The 17,119-nt window shown below is 37.3% G+C and overlaps 1 protein-coding gene across 1 annotated transcript in view; it reads right to left on the minus strand.

The window, feature by feature from the left end:
• Positions 1-17,119, minus strand: part of LOC150080449 (JNK-interacting protein 1-like) — a 200,220-nt gene that overhangs the window by 112,239 nt on the left and 70,862 nt on the right. The window contains exon 5 of the mRNA XM_090381228.1: positions 8,534-8,730. Coding sequence (XP_090237354.1) covers positions 8,534-8,730 — 197 coding nt within the window. The remainder of the gene's footprint in view (positions 1-8,533; positions 8,731-17,119) is intronic.

Here is a 17,119-nt window from a genome sequence, read left to right on the forward strand (position 1 = left end):
TAATTCGATTAGTCTTTTGGATTAATACGTTTTTTTGAGGCAAATCTCTAAGAGCGAACTCAAGATCAATAATCATTTGTTTCTTGGGGGGGGGGGGAATCTTGGTGGTAAATTATAATTTAAACCTTTATTAATAGGGCTATTTGCTGAGAAGTTAGCGTAACAGATGAGTTCTTTACATTATCTGATGGATTAGGGTCGTTATGGGAACCAGTGTTTAAATAGACCCAGAAGTCATTAATATGTGGTAGATTTCTATTGAGAAAGGTGTGGGAATTTTTATCTGCGTTTTTGGTGTTTTGGTATGCACTCTGATTCTCAAAATGATTGTGTGACGAATGATGACCTCTGCTGTGTGGAAAACCCCTAAGGGCTTGTAATTTTAGGTTATGTCTATTCTCTAATGTGGTGGATTGGGCGTCGATTTTTTATTGAATGGCTTGCTATAGAGTATCCAAATCAAAACTGTTTAGGTGTTTTATAAAAATATTGTGATATTGTTGAATCTGTTTAAAATATATCTTTTTTAGATTAAATCGAGATTTCAAAGCTAGTTTTACACACTTAGACAAAACCGAGATATCATTATTCAAAAGGCCGACAAAGGCGATACAGTAGTTATTCTCAATAATGGAGACTATATAAATAAATTAAACACCATCATTTCAGACACAACGACATACGAAGAGGTTGCACCATAAGAGTTCAACAGCTTAGTTAACAAATATAACAAAATGCTCACCACCTATAGGAAAGATGACCACATCACTATGGCCCAACTTAAACAAATTAAAGCCGCACATACAATATCCCAACCTTATTCGGCCAAGTAAAATTACACAAAACAGGATACCCAATACGTGGAATCGTGTCATATAAGAATTCAGCTTTTGCTTCCTTAGCCATGTTCATCTACCCAATTCTAAAACAACTCCAAGAACTCCTAACATATAACATAAAAAACTACGATGCTTTATTCATGAACCTCAAAGATCTCCATATCAAGGAGGATATGAAGTTATATTCACCGGATGTGACTTCGCTATACACTAATGTAAATGTACCTTACGCCTTAGACATAGTCTAGGCCTACTTAAACGATGATAACATAAAAATTAATAACACCAGACTCCCCAAAGACAGAATATTCGAACTAACAAAACTATTAGTAAATGCTAATTACATTCTCTTTCAAGAAAAAATATACAGACAGATTTTCGGTCTCTCAATGGGCCTAAACATCAGTGGACTCATTGCCGAACTATACTTAGACAAATTAGAAAAGATCCATCTTGATCCATTTATACCACAGATCACATATTACGGAAGATATCTGGATGACATCCTAATTATCACAGATCATTTGACCATAAACAATATTCTACAGGTTTTTAATAACATCCATCAGAGATTAAAATTTGAATTAGAAATTGAAGCAGAAACCCACTCGATAAATTTCCTTAATTTTACCATACACAGATTAGACCAAAAACTAAATTTCAGCATATGCAGAAAACCCACTAATAAGGGGATGCTTTTCCATTTCCACAGTTATCAACCCCAACCATACAAAAAAATCGGTCATGCTGAACCAATTTCTTAACGCCTTTAAATATTCTTCCACCCAGATTTCTCTAACCACTGAAATAAATGAATTAACTAGAAGATTCTCAAATAGGGGTTACCCGCTAACCTATATAAACAAAGTTAAAATAATAGCCCGTGATAAAATAAATAACAACAACCTCGCAACAAACATTGCACAAAAATCTGACAAGACCAAAATACATTTCATCACCATTCCATATGTCGAGTACTGGTACAATAAACTTAACCAAATATGCAAGGGAACCGACATGAAAATCATAGCAAAACCCATGAACAAATTATACACATTCTTCAGAAATCGACCTTCAAATCACCACATTCCAATCACAGCATGACCTAGTATACAGCATCCCATGCAAAAATTGCAACGCTGTTTATGTAGGATCTAACCATGGGAGTGGCACAGCTTTGAGCAAAACAACATGAAGTTTCTGTGTGGGCAGGTCGTTCAAATGCATCGAAACATTCGTTCCACGCAATAAATGAACGACATTCATTCGGCTTTAATGAAACAAAAATTATAAATATTCAAAACAACTACCACAAACTACTTATTGCGGAAACCTTACAGATGAAACTTCAATCAATATCCGTAGACCATTCCTATTGTCCGACGATTGGTCACATATACGCATGCATGAAGAAGAAACACTACAACATAAGGCAAAAGTTTCGGATTAATTGTGAATTGCTCTATTCCTGTGAACATGATGCCCTGAAAAGTTCTAGTCCGACTTAAGGAATGTAGAGAATAAACCCCACCCCCATATCCAATTTTTTTAGACCCCTAAATTTAACTCTAAAGTCCAGCTACAGGGCCAAAAGAAATAATCGGTCCATATTTATTAAGCAGTTTAGACCTTCAAAAATCTAATTTTATGCCAATCCATGTAATGGTTTCCTTGCTGCCAGAGGTATGGTGTTTGAAGACAGAAGTCTTGAGCGCTCATTGTTGAGGCCGCACGGGCTGAACACTACGGTTCTGACAGTGGGAAAGATGTCCCACATGTTTTGCAAAATTGATATTGCCTTCCCCAAGAATTATTAGCGAGTTGGAAAAGAAGCTTCCTATATCTAAAATAAAGGTAATCCCTGTTGATTCATAATATAATAGAATATAGGAATTATCAAGCACTTAACAGCTCTCTATTATCAAAGTTATTAGCTAAGAAACACAAAATGCAAGGAAGTGAAGCCAGTCAACATCCCTGGACAGTGCAGTGTCGAGTTTGGTGTGATATTTGGATGGCACAAAATTGAGAGTAGTAGTGTGTTATAGGCCTAATGACTCCGATGATTATAATAAGAAACTGTACAGAGAAATAGAGCGGGCCAGTAAATCAGAGATTCTTATAATGGGGGATTTTAATTTCCCAGATATTGACTGGAATTTGTGGGTTGGTCACTCATACACTAGCAAGGCTTTTGTGGATTTATTGGATGATTGTTTTCTACATCAGAATGTTCGGGAGGCAACTAGAGGGAGTAATACTCTTGATCTGATTATCAGTAGTGATTCTTCATGCATTAAGAATCTGCAGATAAAGGAACCACTAGGTGGCAGTGATCGCAGTGTGCTGAAGTGGGATTTATTCAAAGAGGTAACTACCATTAGGGTTGTTACTGTTGTTGTTTGGTTTTTAGGAGCATTAGCAACTAAGGCCATATTGCTCCAGGAATATGCGGTGGTCATTCCCTGACCTTTCCGCATCCTCCATATTTGGTGGTGACGGGCTCGAACCCCGGTCTAATCAAGAAGCGTGTGCTACGCACTGCTGCTCCTTCCCACCTGGTTACAGAGGCGCCTTACCATTAGGGGTAAAAGGAATAGTTTTTGCTTTCGTAAAGGCGACTAGAGTGGTCTGAGACAGTATTTAAATTCTATACGGTGGGAACAACTGATATTACCAACAGCAAATTCAAAATGGAAAGTTTTCAAAGATTTAATCTTGAAAACTAGGCTTTACATACCAACTAAGAAATATTGTTCAAGGTTTATGCCTAAATGGATGTCATATGAACTAATGAGATACGGCAGAGAAGAAAAATGCATGGAATATATATAAATTAATGGGTGACATGGAGGCTTATGATAGATATAAGCTGGTCTGTAACCAAGTCACAAAGGAGATTAGGCAGGCAAAGGCAGATTATGAGAAATCTTTGGCAAAGGATGCAAAGAAAAACAGCAAAGAATTCTTTACCTATGTAAACTCTAGAAGGAAAGGGATGAATCAGATTGGTCCACTGGATATTGATGGTTCAACTGTTGATGATCCTGCACAGGTGGCTAACAAACTAAATGAGTAGTTTTCACCTACATTCACACATGAGGAGTTATTTAGGGATGGGAATGCCAGAGGTGAATTGAACTCTGGCAGTGAGCTAGATGATTTTTGTAATAACTGAGAGGAAAGTGGAGGAGAAATTGTTGAAGATAAACATATAAAAGGCAAGAGGAATGGATGGGATCTATCCAGTTATATTAAAGGAGACAGCAAAGGAAGTAAGCAAACCCTTAGCCATAATTATGAGAGCTTTTTTGGACTCAGGGGAGGTACCCATGGACTGGAGATGTGCAAATGTGACCCCAATTCACAAAGGAGAATCAAAGGGCGACAAAAGTAATTACAGACCTGTTAGTTTACCTTCTGTTCTAGGAAAATTAATGAATTCACTGGTAAAAGAAGCACTGCAGAATCATCTAGACAAGACTTCAGTTATAGCTCGGACACAGCATGGTTTTGTTAAGGGAAAGTCTTGCGTGACCAATTTGATTGGATACTATGATGTGGTCACAAAGGAACTGGATGCAGGGAATAACTTTGATATCATATATTTGGATCTTAGAATGGCTTTTGATACTGTCGCACATGGAAGACTGCTGAAGAAATTGGAGCAGTGTGTCATTGGAGGCAAACTGCTGCTACGGATAAACGGATGGTTGAGTGGAAGAAGACAGAGTGGTAATCAATGGTCACTGCTCATCGTGGACTAATGTTATTAGTGGAGTCCCGCAGAGTTCAGTGTTGGGTCCATTATTGTTTTCTGTATTTATAAATGACATTGATGATGGTATATCAAGCTTAAATGTCCAAGTTTGCAGACGATACGAAGATTGGCAGGGTTATTAAGGACACTAATGACAGTACGCTGCTGCAACAGGATCTAGAAAAGTTGAGCAGATGGGCCGAGAGGTGGCAAATGAAGTTGAACAATGACAAATGTAAAGTACTACATATGGGAAACAGTAACCCCAGAGTAATGTATCATCTCTGTGGTACTACACTGACAGTGGTAGAGAATGAAAAGTACCTGGAGATAATTGTGCAGGCAGATATGAAGTTTTCTGAGCAGTACAGATGGTCTGCAAGAGTAGCTCATGGTATGTTGTCAATGATATACAGAAATTTTTCTAGCAGGGATAAGGAGGTGATTATCCCATTATATAAGGCAATGGTCAGGCCACACCTTGAGTACTGTGTACAGGTCTGGAGGCCTCATTTTAAGAAGGATGTAGGGCTGTTGGAACGAGTACAGAGAAGGGCAACAAGATTAGTGATTGGAACAAAGGGTTGCTCTTACAAAGAAAGCCTTAAGTTTTGCAAATTACAGTGTCTGGAGACTAGGCACCTGCAAGGTGATCTGATAGAGGTGTATAAAGCCTTGAATGGTTTGAGCATGCTCAATGCCGATGGGATTCTTCCTATTGCTCAGAATAATCACCTGAGAGGGCATAAACTCAAATTGAGGAAAGACAGATGTAAGATAGATGTGCAGAAGTTTGCCTTTAGCCAGCGGGTAGTTGGTTGGTGGAACAGACTTCCATCCTTTGTTGTGGAAATTGATAGCCTAAATAAATTTAAGGCTAGGCTGGACAGGTATTTGGAATGAACGGAGGGGTGAAATGGAAGAGGGCTTTTTTTTTTTTTTTTTTGGCTGATGCTGCATAAGATTGCTTTCTTGCATCATGTGCCTCTACTAATGCTAATAATGCTAAGTCAGTCATTTGGCAATAAGATTAAGAGCATCCAACAACAAATGATTCTCACAAAGCATCATTGTTGTGTACTGAAAGCTGTAAGGAATCTAGATGACTGGTCTCTGCTGTCTCTTTGTGTGGGGCTTTGGTTTGGGAGAGGAGCATGCTCAGATCACTGTAGTTCAGAACTACAGGATATCTATTAAGTGTATGAGTGGGGAAGTATAGGTGAGTCAATGTCCAGATAGTCACCACTGGATGCCTGAATCCTCACCCATTTATTAATGGGTGGGGATTAAGGACTCTGTTTATGTCAACTATCAAAGATCACCAGCCTGGGATCATAACATATGGAATTAAACCCATTTATAATCTAAAGAAATTTTTCCTTTTTCTTTATTAACAAAAAAAGCCTTTATCACATGAAACTGAAGATTCTTCTATCTTACAAGAACAACACTGTCAAACATGGCATTCTCATGTGTACTATACAGATTTTACTATCACCACAGAATTCCAAAATTTGTGAGATTTAATAGAGATACTGTGGTATCCACAGCCAACTAGAAATGAGTCCACTGGGACTCATTGTTATAGATAAACAGTTATCTCAAAAATAGGTCACAGTTTGTTGATAATAATGAGCTGTTATATGCCCATATAATACTCTCTGGTGTCTCTCTCTCTCATTTCTTTGACTGAATTATGGGACCATCACTATTGCATATATGTATATTATATGCCTGTAATAACCAAACACGCATTGTTTAATCTGCATCAAGCATAGACAACTCTTTTACAAACGAGGAACTGGTGGAATTTTTAAAACTGCCTATGAGCCAGAACCCTAAATTACAACTGTTATAAAAAAATTAAAAAAAGTTAGAGAATATTTTATTATTGAAAACTCAACAAAACCAAAATAATTATTTATTTAAACCAGAACATATTATTACTAATTTACAAGGCCTAAAATTATTCAGATAGGCATGAAAATAGCAATTGATGGATAACAACGTATTCAGGTGGTACCAAGCTCATGCAGTTGATAATTAACAAGATCTGGAGGATAACTGCACAGTTCAACATGAAGTTTTTTGGGCAGAGGCTTCTAGGATTCTGTCAATAATATACCGCTATATAAAGCAATTAGCATTAGCAGTGGCAAATGATGCAAGGAAACAAGCTTACATAGCATCAGCCAAAAAAAAACCAAGATACCTCCCATTTCACCTATTCATTCACTACAGTAGTTTGTCTAGTCTTTCCTTGAATTTATTTAAATTATCAACTTACACAACAACAGATGAAAGTTTGTTCCAACAATTAACCACCTATTGGCTAAAGGCAAACATCCACACAACTATTCTGCAACTGTCCTTCCTTAATTTGAATTTGTGCCTCCTCGCGCGTGGGCGTGTGTGTGTGTGTGTGTGTGTGTGTGTGTGTGTGTGTGTGTGTGTGTGTGTGTGTGTGTGTGTGGTCTGAGCAAGAGGAGGAATCCATTCAAAGCCTTAAATACCTCAATCAGATCACCCTCAGGTGCCTAATCCTCCAAAATCTGCAATTTGCAGACCCGAAACTGATCACCTCACAGGTACCTAATCTCCAGAATCTTCAATTTGCAGAACCAAAGCCTTTCTTGGTAAAAGCACTTCTTTATCCACTCACCAATCTTGTTGCCCTTCTCTGTACTCGTTTCAACAGCTCCACATCCTCCTGAAGTGTGGCCTCCAGACCTGTATGCAGTAGTCAATTTGTGGCCTGACCATTATAAATCCTTATAAAATGGGATAATCATATTTCTCCTTCTAGCAAAATTCCTGTATATCATTGACAAAACCAAATGAGCTGTCCTGGTAGCCTGTTTGCATTGCTCAGAGAACTTCATATCTGATGGCACAATTACCCCCAGGTCTTTTTCATTTTCCACTATCCCGAGTTTAGTACCACATGCTCAGGTATGTTACTCTGGGGTTACTGCTACCCAATATGCAGTACTTTGGGTTTTTTTTTTTTTTTTTAGGAAACCCCCAAACATGAGGTATTTAGAACCTATAGTACCGTGCACAGGTAAGAAGGTTGAGAAGATGAAAGAAGATACTTGTTAACATTAGATTTGAACTGCTGGAGATTGTAATTTTCAGGAAATATGTATGAAGGAAGGTTGTTCAAGAAAATGGAAGTTGAATGAATAAATGAGGAAGAGTTGGTTCTGTGAATTTGAAGTGGAACAGTAAAAGGTTGTTGACTAGTTGAGGCACTTGTTCAGAACAAGGAGAGAGGGGAAATTATAGAAGCCAATTAGGCAGAACAGTGCCAATGGAAAAATCTACAGAAAAGGCATGCAGCAGAAACAGAACACCTATGAGACAGAGAATGGAGAGTCTCTGTTAGAGGTAACTCATTAATTAACCTAACTGCCCTCTTTTGAATGGAATCTAGAATCCTGATAGAGCTAGCTATTCATTTTTTTTTTCCTTTTTCCTTTGGGCCCAACCTTGTCAGAAACCACTTTAATTTTTGCATTCACCAACCTTGCCTTGGTGAATGCAAAAATTAAAGGGTTACAGCATTTGAATAATCCCAAAACCTGTCACAGAGCTAGGTTAGAAAGCTGTGACCTTATATTATGCCAACACACCTCAATTTCAATATATTTATCAGGCTGAGAACTGAGGGACAAAAGAAAATAAGTTTACCAATGACCAATCCATTAAATACTAAAATATAGTGCTTGATTACTAGAAACTTCAATCAGAATGTTGGAACAAGTTTTATCTCATCAATCCCACTAACAAGGGAAAGGGAGGCCAAAATAAATGCCTAAAATAATGTATGAGTATAATATTACCTTTATATAAATTTTTATATTAAATTGTCATCTAGATCAGTGAAGTTTTTGATCATAATATATTTTATAAAAGATTCTTTCTGACTTACCATTTATTACAGGTGAAGTACACTTGATACCCTCCGGAGTATGTAAAGTTGAATTTCCACTATCAATATCAACACTAAGCCTCCCAGTACCATGAAAATCCTCAGGACTAGAATCCTCTTCTAGATGGAGGTCCTTGGTATTATACCTGGGAAAAGAAAGGCTCTGGCTGTTGCCAAGAACCAATGTAATGATACACCTAAGAGGATAAAACTATTATGTCTGATTCCTGGTTACAGAACTTAAATTATAGGTATCAGAGAAACAAATTTTTAGTTAAAAGCAAACTGATTTTTGAAAAAAAAAAATTGTTTTTTTTTTTTTTTTTTTTTTTTTCAAAAATAAAATGTTCCTAATAGTATATAGAGTTAAATTGAGAAGAATTTATCTCTTTCTCTAATGTGAACTGAATGCGGGGTTCAAAAACCACAAGGCTTTCAAGCATATAAGACTGTTCCCACCAAAATCATGCCTGGCCAGAATTGCAGAGACAAACGTTCTAACCAACAAAGTGTTAGTTTGGATGTGTTTAATACCTTATACGAATAATAATGCTCTCTCTTTATCTCCCTTAATATCTGACAATCTGCTGGCAACGTCATTAATTGTACATCCCTAGCACACCCACCTTACTGCAAAACGTGATCCACTTTCCCTAAAAACGAAATCTCTCAATATATATAAATCCTCTTAAACCAGCATGGACTGACTTGATTATTCTGTTCTGGAGCCCTTACTGGGGGGGGGGGGGGAGTAGAAGATGCATCACCTGGCAGGTCGCTATAAACCAGAGGCCCTGACTAGTTACCAGTTCTGTCTATCTCCAGCAAGTGCCCATTTCTCCAATGAGAGAAATTCATCTGGTAAAGCACAAAGTTTTAATTTGAGATTGGTACACTCCATAGATCAGGAACAAAGAAAAGAACTGTTACATGAGCTATGATTATGAACTAGATCAGCCTCTGAATATATGCCAGTCTAGACATGTGATGAACTTGCAACTCATATGGGAATTGGCAATGGACATTTACATCTGAGTTGTGGTATTCTCAGATAAAGTATTTATTGTGGCTCTTGTATCAATCACAATTAAGGCAAGAATTAAACCAACAAACTATTACAGTAATTAATCAGTAACCAAAACTTTACCTACTAATGAAATTAAAAAAATTCTACACTTATAAGACACTAAAAAGAATGTGACTTAATGGCACCAGTTTTAGAAAAGACAAGAATTAAATTTACAAAATATTACAGGAAATAAATTCACAAAATTAATGAAATTAAATTTATACAATTACAGAAAGAAAAGAAAATTACAAGCTATTTTTACAAATAGTGGAAAAATAAATATTTGTTTACTAAGCTCTAAAACCAATCTCCATTCAATCTTGAATGTAACCCTACATAAACTGCAGCCATTATCAACCCACTGCAGGATGGAAGCTTCCTCAACAATTCATGTTGAGGGGAAATGGACCATAATCTGCCACGCTGGTCCAGTGCGGATCGGCAAAAGGACTGTATTTAGTAGTCAGGGGCTTGAACCCCGGTCTACTCAAGGAGTGTGTACTACTGCACTCCCGCTCCTGACCACTCGGCTACAGAGACCAACCCTACATAGCTCACAGTCAAAATCTGATTTCTAAATTTATCCATTTTCACTATAGGTCCATTGTAAACGGCATAATACTGATGAGCCTGTTCAGGTTACTGATAAATTGGACAAATATTTTACATCACATTCACATAAGAAGTGTTTGGGGATAGGTATTCCAGAAATATACCAATTTAGAAACGGAAGCAAAATGCTTTTTGAGATAACTCAATGAAAAGCAGAACAAAAACTGTTAAGGTTAAAAAGTATGAGAGGTGTTCAATAAAGAATGATCATAATTTTTTTCGCAACATACCTTTATTAATCATCCGTATTTTGATGGTCCTTTTCATAGTAGTCCCCATTTGATGAAATGCATGTACTCCATTTCTGCCATTCATCAAAAGCATGGTGGAAGCCATTTCTTTATATGTATAAGAATCACCGCTGGTGTCTTTACAACTTCTTCTGATGACTGGAAATGTTTTCTTCACAGCTTTAACTTTGAAAATAAATAAATAAAAAAATCACAGGGGGCAAGGTAAGGGAGGGCTGTACGGTGGATGAGGAGCACATTTCACACTAATGCTCGTTAAATATTCGATGACAATATGAGCAACGTGGCATCTCACACTGTGGTGATACAGCATCCACTCATCTGGGTGCAGTTGTGGTCATTTGCAACAAATGTGATCCCACAAAGTGTGTAAGTATAGTTCTGCAGTAAGGTCCCATAACAGTTGTATGACATGGCACAACATGCTGGTAAACCATTCCTGCAGAAGTCACAACTTTTGCCTTTTTTGGTGTTGGGAATGACAGACTTTCAAACAGAGCTTTCTTACTTATCTCTCGGTCAAAATGATGAATGAGTCTCATCCACGTTATCACCTTGTGCAGAAATTCACCATCTTCAAGTAACCATCTTTTGCAGTTCCTAATAAACCCCATGTGAACTCAATGCTGTTCAGATGTGAATAGTCTTGGAACCCAGTGTGCACAAACATGTATCATATGCAAATGGTCAGGGAGAACAGAATACTGTGCACACTTCCTACTGATATTCTTAATATCTCTGCCAGTTGCCTTAAAGTTATACAAGTCTTCTCTCATGATTACAGAAGCAATGTTTATGGTTTCTGTAGTGGCAGCAGGGGTTGGAGCTCAATGACTACTGATTTTTGTAATTAAATCGCCTCCATCTTTAAATATTCTAAACCACCTGAGAGCTGTCCTATATGGAAACATATTTTTACCATAAGTCGCTTTTAACATTTCGTATGCGTCAGCTGATATTTTCTTGAGATGGAAATAAAATTTAAGATCAGCATGCTGTTCCTCGCATGGTACATCCATTATTACACAGGCAAAACTGAACAGGTATAAGAACAACCAAGGTCAGACCATGCGTACAAGTCAACTGCACAGCTGCTATGTAATGCATCTTGGTTTGGTCTTAAATTCCATAGCTTTGCTAGAAATAGCAAGCAGTACAGATGTTCATGAAAAATTATAATCAAGTGTTATTAAGCAGCTCTTGTAAATAAGGCACCTGAGATTGACAGAATTTAACCAAGTATAAAAGAAGCAGAAAAAGAAGTAAATCAACCAATGGTCATAATTATGAGAGTATTCTGGATTCAGGGGAGTTTCCTACAGATCGGAGATGGACAAATGTCTCCTCTATTCATAAAAGGGATCAAAGAGAGTCATTATAGACCTGTAAGCTTAATTTCTGTTCAAAGAAAAATAATGGAATCAGTGGTCAGAGAAGTAATGCAGGGTCATAGCATGGATCTGATAAGGGAAGATCTTATCAGACAAATCTGATTAGCTACAGTGATGCAGTAAAAAAGGAGCTGGATGCAAAAAATCCATTTTGATATTGTTTATACTTAGATTTCAAGTAGTTCTGGTTCTGATATGGTTGGTATTACTATTAGTAGTAGAAAATGATTCATGAAAGCAAGTACAGAGTTGTTAAAATTAAAGTATCCCTATGTAGAGGGCTCTGGAGTGAGTTCTAAGGCTCATACTGAAGAGAAATTTGGAAAACAGGTACAATAAAGAATGCGCTTCCCATTTATTGGGGAAAAAAATTAGTTACAAAATTTGTCACTGTATGGCGCGTAACTATCTTAGTTACGATTATGCAAATAACTTATGTTACTTGTATAATCGTAAGTTATTGCCACAGCACCACTACTTAGTTCTACTGTACTGTATAAAAGCAAAGCAGTCTCTTCAAAATCATACAATAGATGTTTGCCTGCACTACAACAGCAATGCCAACAACGTTGCAGGAAAAGGTGCTATTAGTGAAGCTATACTATCAGAACAGCAACAATACAGCTATGGCTATCAGAGAATTCTGGCATCAGAAGCGCATAAGGCGTGGACTGTTTGTGCTGTCCGCAAAATGATTGCGAAATTTGAAGCGACAGGACATCTTGGTGTTCAACCAGGTAGAGGTCGAAAATGAGTGGACTTCTCTCGTGTTGATAATGTGGCTATGGCTGTCATGGATTTATCAAATCAATCTCCATGTGATAGTGCAAGTGTGCCAGTTGTTTCTCGTGAAGTGGACATGCCGTATTCCACTGTACGGCTAGTAATGCATCAAGTGTTACACTACTATCCTTACAAGATGCACATGCTACAACAGCTAAAGCATGGTGATGCAGATATCCATTTCACATACGCATTTCAGTTTCTGGCCGAATGACAGTGGATATCACTTGACCATGGACCATTCTTTGGAGTGATGAAGCCCACTTCTGCTTAAATGGACAAGTGAATATGCACAACTGTTGCATTTGGGCAACAGAAAACCCTCAAGTTATCCTAAAGGTCCCGTTGCATTCTCCAAAAGTGACAGTGTGGTGTGGATTTATGACCACATTCATGATTGGGCCATATTTTTTTTAACAGGTAACACCGACTGGACTCCACACATGTTCCGTCACTGTACAGCAATATTATGAAATGTTGGCAAATTTTGCAATACCAGAGTTGCAACAACGTGGGTGCCTTCAGGATACCATATTCATGCAAGATGGTGCACCACCCCACATCCACCGTTGTGTCCAAAGATTGCTAAGGCAACACGTTACAGACGAACTGGTCATCAGTCATTGTTTCCAGACATCTTGGCCACCCTGATCACCGGACCTCACCCCATGCGACTTCTGGTTGTGGGGTTTTTTTTGAAGAACCAGGTGTATCGGGAAGGATGTCAAACTCTGGCAGATCTGAAGGACAGCATTAGACATCACGTGCTGGCTATTCCAGTTGACATGTTATGTTCTGCTGTAGAAAATGCTGTTCTTCAAATGGAAACTACTGTTGACCAAAATGGAGGACACATTGAACAATTGTAGTGCTGTTCAAGTGATTTGTATTGGATGTCAGTGCCATATAGTGACAAATTTTGTAACTATTTCTTTTTTTTTTTTCAATAAATGTCGAGCGCATTCTTTATTGTACCTGTTGTCCAAATTTCTCTTCAGTACAAGCCTTAGAACTCGCTCCAGAGCTCTCTACATAGGGATACTTTAATTTTAACAACCCTGTATATAAAGCATGAGCCAAAAAAAAGTAAATAAAAATGCTCTCCATATCACCTGCCCATCACATCTAATAGTTTGTCTAGTTCTTCCTTGAATTTATTCAAATTACCCACTTCTACACCACCAGATGAAGTTTGTTCCAACAATCAACTACACGCAGGCTGAAAGCAAACTTCTATTCTGCAACCATCTGTCCTCACTTTGATTTATGTTCCATCATGTGTGTAGTCTCAGCAAGAGGAAGGATTCCATTGACTGAGTTTGCTCATCAATTCAAATCCTTAGACACCTTAATAAGATTTCCTTGCAGGTGCTAGTCTCCAGACGATGCAATTTACAGAACTGAATACCTTTCCTGGCAAGAGAGCCATTTTGTTCCCTTCGCTAATTTCTGTTGTTGTTGTTATTTGGTTTTTAGGAGCATTAACAACTAAGGCCATATTGCTCCGGGGATATGCGGTGGTCATTCCCTGACCTTCCCGCATCCTCCGTATTTGGTGGTCATGGGCCCGAATCCCGGTCTAATGAAGAAGTGTGTGCTACGCACTGCTGCTCCTGCCCACCTGGCTACGGAGGCACCACTAATCTCTGAGAAAAGCCTCAAAGGCATTCTCCTTCATAATGAAAACAAGTATGCATACATTCCTGTAGCCCATTCAGCACACTTAAAAGAAAACTACAAAAAGTTAAGCTTCTTTTTGAAAAAATTCAGTACAAGGTTCATAGATGGTTAGTATATAGAGATTTTAAAGCTGTTGATCTAGTAGTCAGCCAACAACCTGATTACACAAATAAGCCCAGTTTTCTGGGAGAGTGGGATAGTCAAGCAAGAAGTGAACACTGGGCATGGGAAGTGTGAACAATATTTTAGTTCAAAGATCATTAAAGATGAGTTGCTAGTAGAGTGTAACAAAGTACTGATACAAACAGAGTACTATGCATATAAAGCTAGGTTTAATGAAACAGTTCATCCAAAGTGTGAATAAAGAAGGAAATTGTTTTCAAAAAATTCAAAAATCAAATCAATAAGCTACTACTAGACTCTGAATTTGAAGAATCCACAAACCAAACTGAAAGAGAAGCTTGGACTGGCTTTAAAAATGTGGTACACAAATTTTTGAAAAACATAAACATCCAGATTGAGGTGATTATGAGTGACATGCTGGAGACGTCCAGAAAACTAGGCTGCAATATGAGTATTAAGATACACTTTGTGCACTCTCATCTCAACAATTTCCCAGAAAATTTAAGCAGTTTAAATGAAGGGCAGGGGAAAAGATTCTATCAGGATATAAAGAAGTTAGGAAAAAAAAGTATCAATGGGGATGGAATGTCAATATGATGACTGAATACTGCTGGATGCTAAAAAAAAAGGAACAACCACCAGTTCCTAGCTGCCTGAGAAAGTCAAAAAGGCACATATTTAACCCAGTCTAATGAAATAAGAAATCCAGTTTTCAGCCACTTATATTTGGCAGGATGATGCAATCTTTGATATTTCTGTTTTTACATTTTTTTTTATTTGTATTTTTATATAAAAATAACTTATCTGTAAAAGCTGTAAAAATTAAAAAAAAAAAAAAAAAAGCAACAATATTTTAATCTTTCTTATTTGTAAAAATTTCTGATGTGATAGAGCAATATCAAGTACACTCAGTTCTGCTATAACACAGTACATGTGTTCCTAAAAATCTCCACATTATGGTATTTTGTGTATTAAAAACAACAGGGCTTATGGGAAAAATAGGGATAGGAGCAGAGCACTCCAAATGAAAATGTTCAGTCTGATAAGTAAAGAATTTAAAAAATTTTTTTTTAATTTTTCTTAAGAGCAAATAATATCAACCACAGTCAGTTCTGCTATGACATGGTACATGTGTTCCTAAAAATCTCCACGTTGGATGAAGGAAATGGGAAAGGTTTTTTTTTTTTTTTTTTTTAGCTGATGCTAATAAAGCTTGCTTTCTTGCATCATATACCTCTACTAATGCTAAGTAAAACACTAAAAAAAGTTAGAAACCCAATAAAATTGCTAACACGTTTAAACATCTTAAACTTCTAATAAATAAATAAATATTACAGTAAATATAGCACTTTACCTTGACAAGATACCTTGCATTGTTCGGAGATATGTACGCTTACGTATTTAGCTTAATTGATACTGTAATATATGCATATTATTCATATTTCTGTTCACTTACAATTTTTTTTTTTGGATTGCAAAATTTAAAACAGTAAAAAAAAAAAAAAAACAGCAATCAATAACGACGAATATGGCACGCACAAATCACACAAGTGAGATATGGAGTAACGAGTTTACGAAGCTTAAAAAATAAGAATGAAGAGAAGATTCTGAAAATTTGTTTAAGTTTTTTATATGATTGAAGATTTTATGGAAGGGGAAATGCATCTGGCCATAATAACATAAAAATCCACAGAATTTCAGGGCGCCTCCATAGCCAGGTGGGAAGGAGCAGCAGTGCCTAGCACACGCTTCTTGATTAGAAGGTTTTCAAGCCCGCCACTACCAAATACGGAGGATGCGGAAAGGTCAGGGAATAATCACCGCATATCCTGGAGCAATATGGCCTTAGTTGCTAATGCTCCTAAAAACCAAACAAACAAACAAACGACAGAATTTCAGCTATTGATATTATCACAAATGCAATAAAATTGAGTTTATTACTGGTTCATAATAGATTGCACTAACAGAAAAGCCATAAACCAGGAACTGCAAATTGTTTTTACTGTTTTATGGTAGTGACCTCCAGAAATGTGCTCCTCAGCTCACGCTATCATGCTTCATGAAATTTCTGTTCAAACTGAAAAACATGAGTGGGCCTACAATACACCTGTTACCTTGTGAATACAGCGAATGACAACAGTGTGTCCCTGACCATTACAACTATAGTAAATGGGAAATACAGCTCTCACACATTTGACATTTTTTAAGCATTGTAAACTTGTATGTATTGCAATGCAGGTTGCTCCGTTCAGCTTGGTGTGCCGGATTTTGCGTTCACATGGTGTTTGCTTGCAGATGAAATTGTGTGCGGGCCAACACGAAAATCGCATTATACTTGCATTGTTCCCTAATATATCAGTCGCACTGAAGCAAATTCGCATTGCTAAAATGAGTGTTATAGTGGGAACTGACTGTAACTATTGAAAATTTTATTAAAAATGTAGTTTGATTACTGATCAGCTGTAAAACATCAGAGAACTTTTCTTAAATGCATACCAATGTTATCAAAGTTTCTAGACACACTGGGCATTCTCTCTCTCTCTCTCTCTCTCTCTCTCTCTCTCTCTCTCTCTCTCTCTCTCTCTCTCTCTCTCTCTCTCTCCACACAAGCACTTTAATATGTAGCTCTAGTATATTAAAAAGTTTATTGAATGATTGATATGCTGGAGAGAGAGAG

The sequence above is a fragment of the Mastigoproctus giganteus genome, chromosome 9, assembly GCF_048544385.1.
Source record: "Mastigoproctus giganteus isolate SK-2022 chromosome 9, ASM4854438v1, whole genome shotgun sequence".
In the NCBI taxonomy this organism is placed as follows: domain Eukaryota; kingdom Metazoa; phylum Arthropoda; class Arachnida; order Uropygi; family Thelyphonidae; genus Mastigoproctus; species Mastigoproctus giganteus.